The sequence below is a fragment of the Excalfactoria chinensis genome, chromosome 2, assembly GCF_039878825.1.
Source record: "Excalfactoria chinensis isolate bCotChi1 chromosome 2, bCotChi1.hap2, whole genome shotgun sequence".
Taxonomy (NCBI): Eukaryota; Metazoa; Chordata; class Aves; order Galliformes; family Phasianidae; genus Excalfactoria; species Excalfactoria chinensis.
In genome coordinates, this window is record NC_092826.1 from 114321052 (window position 1) to 114342045 (window position 20994).

Sequence of the window (20994 nt, forward strand, 5' to 3'; positions counted from 1 at the left end):
TTACTTCTACTTTCTGGCAGAGCTTAGTAATTAGCATTTTTCAATCAACTTCAGTAATAACTATAGGAACATGTACTATGTCTTCAGTGACAGACCGGCTAGAGTTAACATGTTCATGACTTCTGGGTGTTTGTGTTCCCATGAGGTGCAGATACTCCAGATGAGTGTGCAAAGTGATAACAAAACTGTGGTAGGAGAGCAAAGAGAAACAAAGAGAAAAAAGGTTTGTGATCACAGAAGTACTTGATTATATGTGAATGTTCCAAATGGGGGCAGTTCGTGGAATGTGTCATATATTTGTATTAAATTTAAGAACTAATAAAACCACTCAGCTGACAATCATCTGTAAGCTGCAAAGAAAGGAACAAGGGAGTTTTGGGGGGGTTGGTACTGAAATGAAATTGCCTGGCTGCTCTTCCATTTTGCAGTACGTTGTCTGCCTTGGCTCAGGTGAACTGAGGACCATCCACCATCTGACAGATTCTTGCTCTTGAACATCTCAGTGTATGTTTTCTCAGTTCTTAATGTGAAGTCTGCAACACCTTGCTTTTGGTAGTAGGAAAGGCTCTTTATCTGTCATGAATGTTTGCCAGTAGGTATTTCTGGTACCAAATTCTGATTGATTAGTTGAAACTGGCTTAAGCGGCCATGTATGCTCTTCCAGAGATATAAACTCAGCACTAGTAAGCATTTTTTTGATGAGAAATAATACTGCTGTGTAGTGCGTTGAATCATCACGTGGTTCATTAAGGTACCATACTTCCATTAAAAAGCAAAAAAAAACCCATGCAAAACTCATTGTGCTGATTCTCAATTTGAAGATAAAGGCTTCACAACAAGGCTTTCATCATGGTGCAATTGTAGTATAATATATAGGCAAGCAGATGTTTTAAAATTTGGTATTGAATACTCCAGTGGAAGTTACTGAACTTTTCTCATTAGTGTTTTCCACAGAAGCATTGGACTGAATGAATTCTTCCTTTAGATGTAAAGCATGTCAGATTTGGAGTTGGTCTTTTTCAAGAATCTACATTTGCAGTCTCTAATTAGATGCTGTATTACAGAATTGGTTCCACATTTGCATTAAAATCTAACTTCTAGAATTGCTTAGATAACTTGCAGTGTTCACAGTTAGCTGGTATCGTGTCATTTTCCTGAGTATGCAGATGTGAAAGTTTTATGCACCTGCAGCTGAAGACTTTTAGTGCACAGAAGCCTTTATAAATCCAGGCTTAGAATAATTCAACAAATTCTTCTGGTAAGGAGATAACACATTCCCTAATGACAATAAATGCCAGATAAAATACCTAGATGATGGGACATCAGTAGCATGAAGTTGGTAGCATTTATGGCAGCAGCATTCCTGCAAGAAGCAGCACTGATCTTAGCCTCTCTTGTAATGGGAGGATCAACTGAATTTCATCACTGTCAGTGTAATTTGCCTTAAATGTTGTTAAGATCTGGATGAAGCAACTGCACTGCTGCCGCACATGCTCTCATCTCCTGTGTATTCTCCTTAAATAGTACTTTTGTCAAAGAAGTACTCAACTTAGGAATGTCAAAGCCGAAGATATCTCTTTACAAATATAGCAGTAATTGTTGCTGTGATGTGCTGCAGAGTTCCATAGCTCCTGGATATAGCGAGTCATCACTGTGAATAGGACTAACTAATCATCTTACAGCATCACTTGGTTTCATTAAGGAAGCAGTTCACAGAGTGGAATAAAAATCGAGCCAAAGTATGAACAGTTGGTTAAGATCTGATATTAGCAGTACATAACATGTAAATGAAAACTCTCACAGGCTTTGTATTGCAAGCTGCCTAGTTAAGTTTCCAAGTAATTTTGCTACTACTAGAAATGCTGCCTCCGCTCAGTTATTTTGCTGTTGCTGCTTTTGCTCAGCTGCAAGCTAAAATTAAAATATGCTTTGAAAATGAAAATCATACTTTTTAACTCTTTAGTCTTCTGCTGTACCTACTATAATACAGATTTCTCCAACATAGCTATCTGCTCTACCTATCGTAATATAGATATCTCCAATAGTTGACAGAAAATCACCAGAAAATTAATAGTACCATGCACAAAGCATCATGTTAGTGAAGCTGGAGCGTTCCCCAAAGGTTCAAACTAGGTTAATTTGGTGGCTGAGGCTTCTAATTCTGAAACGTACCAAGAGGATTGTTTGATTTCTTCAAAAATTAGCTTTGAGGAGGAGATACTTCAAACTTCAGACCTGATAGAAAGGGGCAAGGAGAACAGCAGAGCATCATTTTCCTCACAGAATGTCAGCTAAAATAAGAAAAGTCAGTACATACGAGTATTCAGTCAGTCAAGTTCTTAAGTTCTTTCCTAACTGATAGCTAACATGCATCTTATTCACAATGTGGGTTGAGAACGTGAATGTTCACCTCAGGCTTTCAAGCTAAGTTCTTAATTAGACATGTGTTTCACATAATTTTCTTCTTCGTTCTTCTCATACTGACTTGCCTCAAAGAGAGGAAGAGAATCTTGGGAGGTGGGTGAACATTTCCCATACCTTCAGATCAGGTGGCTGTGGGTGGGAGAAAAGGGATCCTTTCCTTAAGATGATCCTGTCACATACTACCACGTATTATTCAGTCATTGTAACCAGAAGCCTCCTCCAGTCCTGGTGTGCCTAATCTCTATCCAGTCAGGAAGAGGGTTGGAAAAGAAGTCTTTGATATCTGTTGGGGGTGAAGATGGTGATACCAAGGCTGAGACGTGATACCCTTCAACCTTTGGAATGTGGGCATAAGCAAAAAGGCTCATCTGTTGATATTCCCTGAAATTGTTTTATGTTCTGTGGAACCTATAGGTGGTTGCATGTGGCATCTGTAGAAATATGATACCACTTTGCCACTTTCTAGCACAGTTTGTAAAGAACCATGGTGGCATGAGTGTTGTGTGATCATAAAATCATGGAGAGGCTTGGGTTGGAAGGAACCTTAGAGTTGTAACACCCTGCTGTGGACAGAACTGCCACCCACTAGGTCAGATTGCCCAAAGCCCCATACAGCCTGGCCTTGAACACCTCCAAGGATGGGGTATCCACAACCTATCTAGGCAGCCTGTGCCTCACCACCCTCTGAGTAAAGAATTTCTTCTCAACATCTAATCTGCATCTCTCCTTTTTTAGTTTAAAACTGTTCCCTTTCATCCTGTCACCATTGGACCTTGTGAAAAGTTAGTCTCCCTCTTTTTGATGAGCTCCCTTTAAGTACCAGAAAGCTGCTATGAGGATTTCACAAAGCCTTATCTTCTATACACATAACAAGCCTGGCTCTCTCAGCCTTTCTTTGTAGGTGAGATACTCCAGCCCTCTCGTAGTCTTTGTGGCTCTCCTCTGGACCCGCTGTGACAGCTTCATGTTTTTCTGTAGTGAGGCCCCATGCCTGGATACAGTACTCCAAATGGGACCTCATGAGGGCGTAGCAGAAGGGGACAATCCCCTCCTTCTTCCTGCTGGCCCAACCCTCTGTTGTTGCAGCCAAGGATACTGTTGGCCTTCAGCCTGGGTGCATCTTCTGCTTTGGTGTCATTAGTAAACTTGCCCTTGTTCCTAATGGACTTTCAAGGTGATTGTTTGCAGCACATGCTGTTATCGTCTCTCTCTGTTCTGGTGAAAGGGAAACGGTTTTACAAGGTTCAGGCTTGTCCTTGTAGGAGCAGATCTCTATGATGCAGGGAAGTAGCATCAAAGCATAATATGGGCATCGTGTTCAGCTGTCTGGTACACTGCCCACCTCTGCTGCTTTGTCAGTGCCTAAAGCTGGCCTTTGCACAGCATTACTCAGCAGATTTGTCCTTATGCACGCATATGCTTATATTCACATATTTATTTTTGCTTGCAGGTTACCTGATGGAAGGGGAAGTGAGCACTTTTTTATTTTTTCTGAAGTCACAGTGAGGTTCTGTAGTTAAGCTTCTAAATACTATTTTTTTTAGATTTCTCTGGTCTGAAGATTGTTTCTTGCTCAACCTATAGGACACCTCACATTGAAAAGTTAACTTACCTATAGCCTTTTTTTTGGTGGCAAAAGAATCCATTGCCTTTCAAAGAGGGGTCAATAGATTCATATCTAGCAAAAAGTATATAAGGATGGAAGATTAAATTCATTCATCTTAAGTGGTAAAAGTATAAATGCTGTTATGTTGGCTTTCAGTTTTGAGGGGTAATTCATTCTAATTACATACATAATGGGTTGCAGCCAAAGCACAAGACAGTTGTTCTCTTCCCTCTGAAGTCAGTTCTGAAGCTTTACTCGTTTGAAACTTGAGGAGAATGTCAATATGTGTTCTTGCCTATTTCATTTTTTAACTTATCTTTTAATGTTGTAAGAGTAAACATCTGCAGCCTGTGTGAGCTCGAGTCATGACTTAAAAAACTGACATTAGTCCATGCTAGTAAATGCATTAGCTTTCTTGTTTCCTTTTTAATGTCTAAGATAGCAGTGTTGACTGGGTTTTCAGTGCATTTTAAGTCAGGACCATACCTGGCTGGAGAGCATGTAAATTCCTGTTTTGTCTCGTACGATGCTGCAGGCTCTCGACACTAAACAAATTAACAAAAAACCTTGCTGCACTGAGATAAGAGGCTAGTTTTACAGGTACAGCATTTCGTAAATCATATTACAGTTGACCATTTGGAGCCGGAGAATTAATTGTTATTTAGAAAGTTAGTCAAATAGGAATGGGTGCAGGCTTGTTAAAAACAAATGTCACGTTGCTGTTTGAGAAATACATTTGTAGGTCAAAATGACGGACATTTATGTGAATTTTCTTATGTAAATATGTCTAATTACTTTAGAAGGTCTACGGTTTTATCAGTGTGTCCAATATGAATGGTTATGTCGGACAGTTTTCCTGAAAATACTGCACTATTATATTTATTGGGTTTTATTAATGTCTCTTGACTTACTGTGATAGTTCAGCGAGTGGAACCATACAGGTTTGCTGGCATCTGGATTTGAATTTCAGTTCATTTTATTCAGTCATCTGACTTTAGCAAAAAAATATAATCTTTAACGCTTCAACTAAATACCAGTCGGAATATTTATTAGGAAGGCTGGATTTGTGGAAATTGCTTGTTTTAGAAGTGGCATTTACCCGAGTTGTTGTAAGCCTAAGGTTTGCTTGTTGAGTTCTTAGTTTGTTGTTGTTTTTGCACTTATTTTTCTTTTGTTCTCTTCAAAGCTGTTCAGCATTAATACCTGTGGCTTTGTTGGTGTGGCTTTAGAATACACACACAAGAGTTGCTGTTTTGGGTCAAATAGATTGCAGTTTGTCTCACAGCAATGTGAGCTAATTTGAAGAACTTTATAATAGCTGTAAGATGTTGCTACTTGAAGTTTGAGACGTTTGAAGAATTAATTATTTGCCAGAGAATCAGAAGATTATTGCATTGATAGCAGTGCATGTGTGCTTGTCAATGTTATATGGGTGGAGTGGAAGGCTGAAGTGAAAGTATGCGTGGAAGGGCTTTAATTGTGCAAATAATTTTCTGGCATAGAGAATATGTACAAACTTTGAAGGTGAAATTTCACTTATAGTGATTCTATCTTATGTAAGTAGGTTCTTATTTGAAAGAAAATATTTATGCAGAGGGCCATCAGGTTGACATTGTGTGAGCAAATAGAGTTTGTTTATTTCATATTATTGCATTACTTCATCTTTCAACATTATGTAAAATAGATCAGTGGCAGATGTGCTGGGTAGCTGTCTTGACTCAGAAGGAAGTCCTGCATTAATTCTCCCATAGTCTTCATTCTACTTAAGTGGTATTCTGGATAGGGTATGTAAATTGGTGAAGAGACTGCTAGCTTTAAAAAGGAATGCAGAAATAATACAGGCTTTGTGTCAGTCGTAGAAAACCGTTTAATGTTTACCAGGACAAAAGGCTGTAATACTTCACCAGTGTATGTGCACAGGCTGTAGAAATGGAGATAGTGTGGTTGTTAATCACTGCAAGCTTGGTAATTTACCTTAAAAATGTATGGATTTTGAGAGGACTGTTGTATAGTAAATGAGATGCTGAAGTTTATTTACTTTCTAGATCTCAGTGAGAAGAGGACTTAAGTTATACCTAGGGTTCTTGATTTTTATTCCCTTCCCACTGTTCTTCTCTTTTTTTTCTAGGTTTAACTATAGATCAACACATCATCTTGCATCCCATGGATTTTATGAATTTTTAAACTGGTTTGATGAAAGAGCATGGTATCCACTGGGAAGAATAGTTGGTGGGACTGTAAGTATTGTAATAATGAAATTTGACTTTGTGGTAATGCTGCTGAACTTTAAACACAACTTTGACATCAACAGAAGGAGAATCTTGGTAGAAAATACTTTTAATTGTTACACTGCTGTTGAGGGAGTAAGAGGATGTTCTTAATTTTTAGCTGCACTAATTAAGACATTAAGTCAAATGCATTAGACCTCATCCAACTGTATACTGTGAACAAGAAATACAGAACTGAGTTTTGCCTTGTTATATGAGCTTATGATAATAAGTGGGGGGTTTATAACTCCTGTAACTTTGATTTTTCTTTGTAGGGAAATTATTACACAGGGTTACATTACAAAAGAAAAGAAAGTAAAAAACAATTATCTAACTCTTCTATGACTCAAGCTTTAAGTCAATGATGTATTTAAAGTAGGCATCATCTGCATGTGGAATTCACATTGAGGGTTTCAATGAATAAAGACCCTTCAAAACTAAACTAGGAGTGGTCAGGAGACAGGCATGAGAAGCATCAGGAGTGGCTAAGATTGATGTCAATGCAAGTTACAAAATAGGAAAGTTATAAGAAACAATATTATTGATTAGAATACAAATATAGCTCAGTAGAATGTCTTTAGTAATTCAGAGCAACACAGCCACATCTAACCTTGAAAGTACATTAAAACTTTTTAATTACAGAGCATACCGTTTACATTCATTTACAAAGCTTTTTGTAACAATTAGATCACCATTTGCTTTGGTGTTTTAGAGATACTTGTGACATACTTCTTGTATGTCTATTTTTCCATACTTATCTAAAGTTAAAAAACCTTGGAAATTGAAATTAATTTTGATTGCATGCCATATTTTGGAAGTTGCATGGTATGCTATGTTTTAATAGTTTGCCTTGGTAACCTGTTCTCGAGGATATAAGCAGAACATCCCATCATCTGTTAATTTAGCACAAAGCTCTTCTTAGCTTTTGGAAGAAACTAAGGCAGTTGAAGTCCATATTAAGTTTTCTACTACATATTGATTTTTTTTTTAATGTTGATAAATGTGGAAGGGTACGATTCCTATTAAGAATATTTTAATGTCCTCCAGTATTCTATGATAGATACAAATCCATGGAACCTATGCTTTTCTTTCCTGGAGGACATCTTAATCCCGTTTTGTAGGACTTTGTTTTAGTCTTCCTATCCAAGATGTTTAAGGATATCTTGCAAACATAGAATGCTCAACTGACTGTCAGTCAGCTTTTCAATTTAAAAACTGCAATGCATATTTTCTTTCTCCGCGGGTAACAAGAAATAAATAAATGACATGGTGTATTACAGAGAAAATTGGAAATGGCTGAGAAGTGTTGAGGAGCTTTGTGTTGTTTTAGTTCTTTTTTGGGTTTGTTTTGTTGCATTTTTTGTTTTGTTTCTTATAGCTCTTTGCTGGCTTGAAATATTCATGCAAACTTTAGTTTCTGATTCCTTATCTGAACTGAAAATTCTGCTCATTATGTGATAAATGTCAGGGAAGATGGGATATTATCTGTGTGCTGCTTATTCATTTCGAAAATGGATTATATGTAATTGTTAGCATTTGGGTAAAATTTAAAGAACCTTGGGTATTCAGCAGTGTTGTCAAAACATGATTAAAGCAGTATTAAAATAATTCCATTAACTTTACCTGCTCACTGCTTGTATCAGCTTAAGAAATGACTGTATTTCCTTGCAAATGATATGCAAATAAACTTACCGTGACCATTTTGTACAATAATGCAGTGAGTTTTTTTCCCTCCCTTTAGGTATACCCAGGACTGATGGTGACAGCAGGCCTTATACATTGGATTTTAAATATGCTTAATGTGACAGTCCATATAAGAGACGTGTGTGTGTTCCTAGCACCAGTTTTTAGCGGCCTTACAGCTATTTCTACTTTCCTGCTCACCAGAGAACTGTGGAACCAGGGAGCAGGGCTTTTAGCTGCCTGTTTTATTGCCATAGTTCCAGGTTACATATCTCGATCAGTAGCGGGATCATTTGACAATGAAGGCATAGCTATTTTTGCACTGCAGTTCACATACTATTTATGGGTAAGTAATTGCTGCATCTTTTGCTTTGGAAACGTTTTTTGGTTCCTCCTCCAACCAAATGAATGATTTTTTCTTAGCATTCATTGAAATCTCATTTTCTTCCCTCGCATTTCTCTTCTCTTTGGCTCTGGATGTGGCAAGTACTGAGAAGTCACATGATCTGAACTACTCCATAATAATGCTCTTCAGCTTATTACATGAAAATACCGCTCAGCTGGAATATGTGTATCCTGTAGTAATAGGATAGTAATGACGAGACTGTACGTTTAAAGAAACAGTAGGGTTGCTTTCATTTTTTGGTTTGGAGATATTTGGTGGTTATGTCAGACTTGAGCCTCCTTATTTAGCTGATGAAAAGCTGTAGACTTCAAATTGTCATCTGGAGAAGCTATGACTGTACGTCTAGACATTGACAATTCAAATTTAGTATTCACATTTAAGACCTAAATCTGCCCATGGAGCAAGATATTCATACTGCTTGCATGCTTTAAAAATGTTTAATAGTGTAATGCCTTTTAAACAGCCTATTTTTTCATCTGTCACTCCTTAATCTGCATGTAGAACTTCATCTGTCATGTAGTTTTGTGTGAAGGGATTTAGGCAAGCTGGAGTTTTTGGGGACGTGGGATATTGTTGGTAAGAACATAATAGAAGGAAAGTCAAGCTTTTCATGATTAAGTTACTGATGATAATTAAGTGCAGGTTCTGAAGAAAGGCCCACTAATGATTTTTATGTTTTCTTAATTTGAATTTAAATTGCAGTTGTAAAGGTATATTAGTTTGGATAATAATAGAATCAACCTATGTTGTTACTTTTTAATAACTAAGACAAAATAGCATTTGTCTCTTCTAATGAAAATCCCGTATTTAACTAGACTGCATAGTGCCAATAATGTTTGTTGTGCATAAGCTCTTGCAGAACTGTGTGAATCAAATATATTTTAGAGATAACTGCGTAGCTTTGTTTAATGACAGTATTTCACCACTGACTGTTCTGTACAAAACCATATTCCTGAGCCAGTTCATGGATCCTGCTTTATCTTTAGTAAAATCTGGATGCTTTCACCAACCTTAAGTGAGCTTTTCAGAATTACGGGACAGCTCTATAAGTACAGAGCTGGGTCTGATGCCAGCCATAGGAAGCCACAGGTGGTCTACAGTTAACAATAAGTTCTAGTGTCTCAGAGAAAGCAGCACAAAAGTGTTGCGCCTACTTTTCTACCTCGGATCATGAAATAGACATTTGGAGCGCATCCTGTCTCTGCATTATCTAGAGAGATAAGTGTAAGCTGTTCTGTGTACGAATGAGTTGCCCTTGTGGTTTGATTTTTATGGACATCAGTAGCATACAAATATAATTTGGTACGTATTTAAAAACTTGACAGTTGTATTTAAGCTGAATTTTATATTATTGTCCAATATTTGTTTATTATACTTGGTTATTTTTAAAGGTGAAGTCGGTGAAAACTGGGTCAGTCTTTTGGACAATCTGCTGCTGTCTATCTTACTTCTACATGGTAAGCCTGTTGTATGTTATAACTAAACTCTTTGGGTAGGGCTTCATTCATGTGTCGATGTAGGACAGAAGGAGGAGATTTTAGTCTTTGTTGGGATCATACTGTAAAGTTGTTCCTTTCTCTTAGTAATAAGACCTTAAGTATATGATTTAGAAGAAATACTAAATATTTTGAAATTCCAAGTGTTTTAAGTACAGCGAAAGCAGTTCTCGTACAACACTAAATACACTAAATACAAGAACTTTTCTTGCAAATTCATCCCGTGCTGCAAACAGATGCTCTGATTCTGTGGACTTTCTAGTTTGGCCCAGGTGATTGAAGGTGGAGTTTTGATATTCATGCATATGTGTGTCATTATTACTATGTACATATTATACAATATATGCATATCGTACATGCTATATACAGTGATAACAGTAGATTTTTTTCCTCCCCTTCTGAACTGTTAGATTCACAGTATTATCCTGCATGAATCTGTCAAAGGCCTTTTTTCATCTAATGGATAAACATTTTTTTGTGGCTATATGATAAATAAATTAGCTTCAAAACGTCCAGCGGTGGGATAGTTGGAATAATTGCTTGGTGATGTTAACATTGAAGCCTGAAATACTGCATTTTCACAGGCAGATAGCTGTAAAAAATAAAGAACTTGGGAATTATTTTGCGTGCCTTAATTTAAAGTAGAGCACTAATTCAGAGGTTGTGGGTGCTGCCTACATTTCCTTTAGCTTTAATGTTAATTGGGTTTTTTGGGAGTACATCTGTTTCCTCTCATTTCTCCTCCTTTCTGTTAAGTCAGCAAACAAAGAGCATCTTTTTTATACACTAACATTTGTGTTTATATTGCATTACATGGAAGGTCTGTGCTTTTGGTACAGAGCTGTGTGTTGTACAAGGTCAGGTACATTAGGTTTTAAATTGACAAACTGGTAGATGGTTGTCTTTTATATTAGGCCTATTTAATGGCAAGATCCTCTAAAAGTGTTGTTCATAAATATGCAGATATCTTATTTTCAGCTGGGACAGTGTCTGGTATATATATGAGTGTCTGGTACGATGCCATGTTTTGGTTCTAGGAGAAAAACAATGCTGATAACACACTGCTGTTTATAGTTGCTGCTAAGCTGTGTTGTACAGAGCCAAGGCCATTCTTAGTGAAGGGCCCAAGGAGCTGGGAGGGAACAGAGTTAGGACAGCTGACTTAAACTGGCCAAAAGGATATCCCGTAACTTACGGCAGCACGTGGAAGGAGTTTTGAAGGGAGAGGGAGTTCCTCCAGCTCTCTGCTGCGGCTCAGGGGCTAACTGGACATCAGTACTGGGGTACTGAGCAATTGACTGTGCATCACTTGTTATATACATTCATGTATATGTATTGTCATAACTACTATCCTTTTCTCTATATTAGTAAATAGTTTTATCTCAACCCATGAGTTCTACTTCATTGTTTTTTTCCTCAGTTCTCTCTCCCATCCCACTGCGAATAGGAGGGAGTGAGCAAATGAGGGTGTGATGCTGAGCCACCTGCTGGGTTAAACCACAGCATAGCAAGTTCTCCTCATCTCAGTCTGACTAGTCCCTTGGTTTGTAGAACTTTCCAAGAAGGAAGGGATGTGATCTAAAGTGTGCATGTGGCAGAACTTAAAGAATCAATGTCATCATCGTGACACTCAGTCCTTCATGTAAATTTAATGTTTATTTTCCTTTATTTTCCTTTAAAGCAATGCCAACTACTAAAAGGTTAACCTATTTCTCCATTAATTAGTGTCAGTGATTAGATGAGAATTCGGTTGCTCACAGAGCTCACCTGCTTCATCTCTGTTGGTGGCTTTCCGTATATTGTATTTCTTTTTGAGGAAGTATTTTGATAAGATGCCCTCCTTGGCATTTTGCTTACATAAATTTGTAGGACAGCCTAATGATTATATGCATTATGTAGTATTAATTTGCCGTCTGGTGGAATGAGTGATCTTCTCAGTGCAAGTTGAAAAATGACAATTTTGAGGCAATGAGGGTCATTCTGTGCTTGTGGAATGTGGGGAACGGCTTCTCCAAAGAGAGATGGATATTGCATGAACTGAAAGAAGCTTTACTTAATATCTGAATTTGCTTAAGGTACGCACCTAACTCACTCTGGTGATTTGACTCACAATATAGTGTTGCATTCCAAAAGGAGGAGTTATTTTTTCTTGCATTTAAATGTTTTAGCTTTTATTTAACATAAGCTACTTTTGCTTCAATTGCTTTGTCATAACAAAGGAGTAAAATTAAACTTTAAACTGAGTACTCACAAGAGCACTGCTGTATTTCTATTGCAGCTCTGCAAGGAAATCTCCCCTGTGTTTGAAAAGCTCCAGTACAATCTTCAGTGTAGATCTAGTTTAATATCTTGATAATTAGCGAATAGATGCTAATTAGAAATACAAGTTTCTGGTTCATGCAGGCTGCCTGCTATGTGCATCATCTGAGTTTTTGCCTAAGCATGACAATTTGTTCTCATTCTATACTATCTTACCTGTCTTTGGTAGTATTTTCTCTCAGAAAATGAAATTGCCTATGTAAAACATGGTAGTTCATGTTAGTAATTTGGCAATAGAATGACAATAATCTGAAATTATTTTCCAGAAAATTCTCAGATTTTCTACTTGTTCCTCATGGTATGAATCAGTCACCCCAAATTTTGAAGCGTTTGGTTTTGCAGTTAGAGTATCAGAAAGCACTACTTAATTCTGTCCTTAGTTTAGGATTTGTTCTATCAGACACAGCTATTTGGGTTTCTGGATTCTAGGGTTTTAAAAATACCTACATGAAACTGAGCCTTAGAGTACAATTAAAGTAAAAACCACACAGCTGCTGCATTCTGAAAACGAAGATCTGGGGTAGGCATGGTACATATGGGAGAAGTCTAGACTGCAGTTTGACAAGAGAACGTGTTAAAATACAGGCTGCCTAGTTAACATTAGCCCTTCATAATGTATTAAAAATTTAGATAACATATTGTAATGGTAGCTCATTAAATCTTTATCTAAGCCAACAATGAGTGATACAAGGATAACACTGTAATGTTTCAGTTCTAAGTACATCTTACCAGTAGTTCTCAAGCACCACAGTTAGTATGGGTTGACAATCTCCTTGATCTTGTCGTGTGCCATTCCACAGCCCTGCTTCCCTGTGTATCTGCCCTCTTCCCTTCGTTTCTTTCCTTACACCTCAGCTTCCCTTTGCTGCATTGTCCCAACGGTTCTGTTGTTGGCAATGCACCTTGCTCCATTTCTTCTTTCTGGCTGGAGATGAAAAGTGATTGTGCTTGTTGTATGTCAAATGAAAATCTCGAATCCTGGATGGGAGTACTATTGCTGCCATGTGCTGCATCCATCACCTTGAGGAAAAGCCCCCAGCATCACATTCTTGTTTGCCAGCCTGAACAAATTAGTTCAGGAGGAGCTGCGGAGCTGTAAGCAAGGCAGTCATGAAAATGTGCTGGCCCGTTTCAAAAGTCTTTAATACTTTGATATTTTTGCTTATGGGGGTTTGAATTTTTTGTTTTCCTTTCCATTGGTAGTAAGTGTGGAGAAAGACTCTGGTAGTATTGCCAGTAGTTTGGCTTCTTGTCTACCTGGTTTTTGTGTTTTCTTGTCAGCACTGACTGTCATAAGTATTTGCAGATATTCTTGCAGCTGATTTCCTATTCCATTTCTCACAGGTCTCTGCATGGGGTGGTTATGTTTTCATCATCAACCTTATTCCACTGCATGTGTTTGTTCTGCTGCTGATGCAGAGGTACAGCAGGAGGGTCTACATTGGTAAGTTTTGTTCTTTGAATAGTCATTGTTAAATGCTAGATCATGAGATACGAAATTACACTGATGTCATCTGTATTAGGTGGGAATGAAGTAATTGCACATCAGATTGCATTTCATTAACTGAATAACTGAGTATAGTCAGTTGCTGTCAGCAGCAGTAGAGAGTGAAGACATCCTGTTCACAGTTCCAAAACTTTGGATGCACTGCAGTGAATTCATTTTCTACTTTGTAATGCACTGAAAAAAAAGAGAGATAACTGGATGGTTTGATATTCCTAAAATCCTGTTAGTGTATTTAATTTGTACATTGTGTGGGTGCATCCTAAAGAAAAAAGAAAGTTTCATTTTTTTTTCCTAGTACATAAAACAACTGCTATTTTTAAAGCGTTTTGCAGCAGTAATTTTGCAAATGTTAGAGTATATTGTGACATACACAAGAAAAGACACAGGGAATTCTAAACAACCATGGAAGTTTTATATAACCTGAACTAAAATGCAGCATAAGAGTCTGCCACCTCCACTTGATTCCTTAATATTTTCTTGGGTTAATGGATCAACCTTGCTTCCAGTTTCAGAAATGTTTGGATAGCGATCTTAGGAGAATAACATTTTTATTTGATTTGCCTGATATTTACGTACTATGTCAACAGTTTAGAGATAGAACCTATTAAATCAATTGGCCGTTGTGTGGATATGTGAATGAAATAATGAAGAAGCAGTTCAGGGATTCAAAAATGAATAAATTAGCTAGAAGTTTTTTGATCCCTTCATGTGAAACCTTTACTAAAGATAGTTTGAAAGCATAGCATTCGTTCAACTATAATACCATGTTTTGTGTTTGTAAATATATATTTGTTCCCCCTTTTGGTACTGATTTTCTCTTGGTATTTTTAGTGGGTTTTTTTGTTGTTGTTGGTTTTTTTCAGAACCTACTGGGGGAATTACAATATTTGCAGACAGTGCGTAATGGTTCAAATATATAATGGTTACTCACACTCCATTTTTCAGTTTTTATAGCCCAATACAGATGTTTGTTCCTTGCTTCTTAGTTGCCTATTTTTATCATCCGGAATCTGAAATGAAATGTAAAGAAGGAGGGAAAATCTGAGGCACCTTTAATTTTAGTGGTAGTTAACTTTTTCATAAACCACTTGTTTATAATTATAGGGGAGAGCAATCCGTCTTGTTTTTCTTCTAAAATCACTTTATTAAATATTTTCGTTTCCAGCTTCTGTGAGTTAGACAAGAGAAAACGAAAGTTATTTGTTAATAAAATCCTAAAAGGATGCGGTAACCGGAAACAAGGACGCATAAGTACTCTTGTTTTTTTCTGTTCTCAATGAACTAGTCTTTAAATTCATCAATGGAAAATAGTTCTGCCAGCTCGTATGACTTAAAGTTTTTGGCACCCATTTGTTTTGCATAGAGCTGCTGTGTTTTGAGATGTTATTGTCCTTCAGCTGTGAGGGAGATGCACTTTAGCAGAGTTGTCAGAACTAAAACATGATTGCTGCCTTGCAGTTTCCTAGCAATTCCTGGCTCAATTTAAACTTCCATGGGAAGCCTTACACAGATGTCTGCACATCTTGCAGCAGCGTTGTAGTTTGTTTAACAGGATGTTTTTGTAAAAACTGATAGGAATGTTCAAGCAATTCTGGGTAGAAATGGAAGTGTGTTTCACTGTCACATATTCAGATAGGATGATAAGATGAAAGCTCATTGAAGTAGGGAAGATAAAGATACTTTTGTAGCATATGTGATATGCAACTACTAGTGTGTGTGCAGGAGACTCCTATTTCTCAAGACCAGCAACATGAAGCTATAACTTTTTGTAACCTATTGACAGATGACAGTAGCTAGTAAAATCAGCATCAATTTTAGAAAAAAAGACTCTTTATTTGAATGCAGAAACTGCTGTCATGTTGTCCTCCATTCTTTTATGTGTAGTTTCTCTTGTAGTTTCTCACAAATAGAAAACATGAATGGTTTTACGTTTGGAAAGGCACTAATGTAGATTTAAGTCTTGCGCAACTGGGAGACTTGGCAATTTTCATTTCAATCTACTCTTTTTCTTTTTTTTCCTATATACTTCAAAACAAAACACTTAAAGACAGGACATGGGGAAACGGTTTCAAGGTAAAAGAAGGGAGATTTAGATTAGATATAAGGAAGATTTTTTTTTTACAATAAAGGGCGGTGAGACACTGGAACAGATTGCCCAGAGCTGTGGTGGTTGCCTTGGCCTTGGAGATGCTCATGGTCAGGCTGGAACAGGCACTGAGCAACCTAATCTAGCTGTAGATCACAGAACTGTAGTGATTGGAAGAGATCTCTGCAGATCATCTATTGCAACACCTCTGCTAAACACAGGTTCCCCTACAGAAGGTGGAGCAGAAAAGCATCCCTTGGAATTGGAAGGGATCCTCAAATGTCATCTAGTCTAACTCAAACAATTCAGTGATCTGCCAGAATATAAAACTAAATTTCTATAATTCCTTGCTTTGGTGTTTTATCATATGCTTTTATTAACTACTGAAGTATTGTAAATCTTAAGGCAGTAAGTGCTTGTTTCTGATGATTCTAATCTACTCATTGACAATTGTTGATTGTATTCTCTAGAGCAGTTTTCAGTAGTTTGTGTTGGGTTTTTTTTTCTCAAGTTTGTGCAGTAACTGAAATTGTGTGAAATGAGATTATCCAAAAGAAGGTCAGGTTTTTTTTTCTGATTTTGGTTTAATCAAAGTTATAATCATAGAATCATAGAATGCCTTGGGTTGGAATGGTTCTCATAGACCATCTAGTTCAACCCTCCTGCTGCAGGTAGGGTTACCCACCATTCAATTACTAGATTTTGATCAGGTTGACTTGGGGCCCATCCAACCTTGCCTTGGACACCTCCAAGGTTGGGACATCCATGATACCAAATAGATTTCAGAAATGCAAATCAAATTCTTGTTTTTACATCACACTGTTTGCATAGTCTTTGCACAGGAACGTGGATACTTTGTGATGCAGCATTACCTTCATGTAATAAATTCCTCAAAAAGTTGTGTCAGACCATCAGTTCTTTCAGTACCAAGCAGGCAGCTGGGGTGGCTGCTTGAGAGAAGTGGGCTTTGAGAGGTGCAAAAAAAAGAGGGCAAATGAAGCACACCGGTTGTAGAATTAAAAATGATCCTTCAAAATGGTCTAACAGGTTGAAATCTAGTGATTTATGCCATCATTAAACCTCCACAGGATGGCAGTGTTGCAGCACTTTTATGATACAAAAATGATTTATGTTTTAGTGAGTTCTTCAAAAATGAAGTTTTCTACAGCACAAATACATTTCAGTGGCATAAAGAGGGAATAGATTGGTAGTAAAGCCAAGCAGCAGAATACTGATGCTTCAAAGAACACGGCAGCGAAGAGAGCTGGAAGTGGATGGAAGCATCATGACAGTCATTTTTCTGATCTTTGCAAAGCATACAGTGTCCTAGGAGCATAATACACAGCTGCAACAAAAATAATGCCACTGGTATATGGTGTGGTCCTCAATGATGTGGTCCCCAAACCTGTTCTCTTAGTAAAGAATTATACAAGGACAAGGATCTCCTCATAAGATTGAGGCTGTATCCAAGGCCAGTGGTTTATGATGTACAGGAATGTTTAAAAAATCTTGGAGGTACGGTACTGCTGTTTGCAGCTGAGGGAAGAAAACCTCATTTGGATTTGAAGTTGAGTAGTTGCTCCCAAGATGAGCAGACTTATTGTTGTTCGTAGTTGGTATTTCACTCTTGTCCTTCCTTTTCCTTTTCACCTTGGGGTTTTCAGGAACCAAATCCTGTCAGAGTGATGTATATGAATATTGTTTCAGTTAAAATAATGATTCGTGGTGTTAATACTTTTGTGTTCTTGGCCTCAACTTTCTGAGGGGTTATGAGTCCCCGTTATCAGTACAGGTCTAATAGTACAGATGCTCAGTATTCACTTTAATTCTGTTGCTTTTCAGTTTCTTGTCATGCCTCTGTTCTTGTGTTAAAAATAGAACAAACGTACCTTTTTCATTCTCTAAGTAAGGAGTGCACACTTAAATGTTTTGTATCTTTGCAGCCTGGCTCCTTTAATTTCTCCTCATATGGAAAGCTGCTTTTTTCACTTGTTACCTGAGATCTCTTCTCCCTCCCATATTCTGGAAAAACACAGAAATCAAATAGGCCCGAAAAATAAGCAACAATAGCGTAGTTAGGAATAGCAGTACTTTGCTACTTTCTCTAAGAATGCATTTTTTTAAGGGAAACAGTGGCCAAAATATTTAAGCCATTTTTTCAGTTTCAGTGCCATTCTTTGTTCAGAGTTGAGGAATGGGCTCTGCTGGGGAATCAGCGCTTTTTGAAGTGTGTATACTCATTTGTTGACGCTTTTCTCTTCTGCTTTCTCCCTCTTTTCTCGTAGCATATAGCACTTTCTACATTGTTGGGTTAATATTATCAATGCAGATACCTTTTGTGGGATTTCAACCAATTAGAACAAGTGAACACATGGCAGCTGCAGGTAAGAAAACTGTTTGCTTCCAAAGAGCCTGTTCAGCACAAGAAAACCTCAAACCCTTGTGGCTGTTTCTTTGTATTAGAAATAACTCAAACTAATAAACTAAACTGTTGAAGAAAATAGGTACAATTTAGTGTTTGTAGGGAAGTTTTCTTTCCAATCAACACATTATCCTTCTTTGTGTGAGCTAATGGAAGTAAAATGCCTCCGTAACGCTGAATCACTAATGCATTCTGACAAGCACTTATTTTACACATTGATAATCTCTGCTGTGTTGCAATATAATGTTGCTTTCAAATGTTGTATAATTGAAACATTCATTACTGGTAAACACACTTCTTATTGAGCCATTTGTTTTTAGAGCTGATAATTTTTCAAAGCGAGTTAACTACAGATGACATACTACATATAGGAGGCTGATTTTTAAATTACCCATTTTAATCTTTTTGATTCTTTGTTTTCTTAGACTAAGCTTGTTCTCAGTAGCTGTTAAGCATTCAGACATCTTGATTTCTTGACAGAAGTAACCTTTACTAAGTCTGCTAGATGTAGGAGCATGCATATTATTTATTAGGAGCACAGACTGGTTTTGTGGTACAGCTTAATTTGTTAGATGGCTCCTTTTTACAGTTATATATTATCACCTAAAATGTATTTTGGACAGCAATTGGAAGTTGATTAAAATTCACAGGAAAAAAAATATATATTTTTAGCATATTTTTGATATTAATTGAGATTCTTTCAACATTCTGCAAATAATGGACAGAGTAGAAGCTATTATACCATAGTCTGCATCAGAACAATTCTACAATTATTTAGTGAATAGAGATTTTGCTTTCTCTGGGGCTTCGGAACTAATGAATTTCAACATCGTCTGTCACAGTTCCATGATTAGAGAAACACCGTATGACCATATGTTTGTAGTCATGTGGGATTTTTTAGCAGTGATTTTAGCTTTTGAGTGGCAAGATCACTGGATTGATATGATTATATATGTTGAAAAATATAACAACAGAAAATGCCCATGCTTAATATTAGACTTGGAACTACCTTTTTGAGTGTACGGGGTGCTTACCTAACAGCGAATTCTGGTGTTTCAGCATTAGCTTTGTATAATTCAGTTGTCTGTGTTACTTAGATGTTGGTTTCTTTTTTTTCTTCCATTAAATCCTATTGCTTTGTTTGGTAACTTGATTCCCATATATTCCTTTATTAGACTTGCTTTTCATGTTGTCTCGGGTCTTTCTCTGTAACCCATTACTCAAAGTAGCCAAGAGCTGTATCTTGTTTTTTCATAATGCCTAGGTTTATTAAACTGGCCTTTGTCAAAACGTATGCAATCCAGTTTTCAGATGTTTTTCCCCTTTAATCCCAAGTTAATTTGGGAGTGAGAGGGCAGCTTTTAATCCGTAATAAGCAAAGAATGTTTATTGGAGAAATTCATTGCAATAGCTGAGGAACTATCATCTCTATTAACTATTAAAGTGAATTTGTGAGTAGGTAATTTTATACTGGTTTTCAGATGTAGGGGTATATATACATTGTGTGTATTTTTCTAACCCAAATAGAGGGTAAGTTTGGCAATTGCTTTTTTGTTTTGTTTTGTTCTTAGAATTTAAACAGAAATGTTTGTCTTTCTTTAGGTGTTTTTGCATTGCTGCAGGCATATGCATTTTTGCAGTATCTGAGAGATAGGCTAACAAAGCAAGAGTTTCAGACCTTGTTCTTCTTGGGTGTCTCACTGGCTGCTGGTATTGTATTCCTGAGCGTCATCTATTTGACATACACAGGTAAATAAACATGAAACCAGATTCTCTTTGGAGCAGGTAACTGAGGTGATCGGAACTTGAGTTAAGTCAAAAATAGTTGTTGGTGACACCAGAGCAAACCAACACCCATGTTATTACTTCATGTGTCTGTGTGCTGGAATTCACTCTGCATTCTGAGCTGCAGGATTCTTTCCTGGATTTGAGTATACTGGGGATATTTAGACTTATAAATTAGCTGAAGAGACCAAACAGATCATCAGCTGGAGAGCACAGATCGATATCACGTCAAAATACCAACAACGCATTTAGAATTAAAGAATGGGAGAAGGCGAATATTACAAAGCATGTGCATGCCAGAGTAATTCTTTCATTACTGAAAATGAAGTGTGTGCATGTAAATGTACTTTGCATACAAAACTTTGTAACATCATTGCAGTTTTTCCATAATGCAGAGTATGACACAAGAAGTCAGGTTGGAAGAGGAACATAACTATAGTAAAAGCCTATTGGGAAGATAAGCACAGTTAATCTATTCTGAATAGCACTGATAAATCAAGATAAAGATAGGTACTTTATTAAATAATTTAACCTGATTTCAATATTACTGAAGGTAATGTATGTCTGTAAGTTCCTCTTCTGTGGTTCAGCCTCCAATCTTCATGATAGCTACCCAGCCTCACAAAATTAATCTTGTTTTTGTATGGTTATGTTCCTCAGATGCCTCACTGCCTTTTTCTCATTCCATGACCTATTTCTTTGGTCATTTACCTCCATGCTTTCTTCCTCCAATGGAGAAAAAGTCAACTGTTTTCCTATATAAACATCACCCATGTGATATACTTTATACATATATGTGATATACTTTATACATATACTTTATGTGATATATACCACTATATGTGATATACTTTATACATATAAACAGTTTATACATATAAACTGAATTCTGCTTGGTATAAATTGGGTGATGTTAATATATACCTCATATATAGTCATGTTTTTTAGAGGGATTGGTTGGTTTTAAAAAGAAACAATCACTTTCTTCAAGTT

At 37.0% G+C, this 20994-nt stretch overlaps 1 protein-coding gene across 1 annotated transcript in view; it reads left to right on the forward strand.

The window, feature by feature from the left end:
* The window catches only part of STT3B (STT3 oligosaccharyltransferase complex catalytic subunit B), a 49312-nt gene that overhangs the window by 12874 nt on the left and 15444 nt on the right, over positions 1-20994 (forward strand). The window contains exons 2-7 of the mRNA XM_072328733.1: positions 6159-6267; positions 8039-8326; positions 9778-9843; positions 13546-13645; positions 18080-18178; positions 19819-19965. Of these exons, the coding sequence (XP_072184834.1) occupies positions 6159-6267; positions 8039-8326; positions 9778-9843; positions 13546-13645; positions 18080-18178; positions 19819-19965 (809 nt within the window). The remainder of the gene's footprint in view (positions 1-6158; positions 6268-8038; positions 8327-9777; positions 9844-13545; positions 13646-18079; positions 18179-19818; positions 19966-20994) is intronic.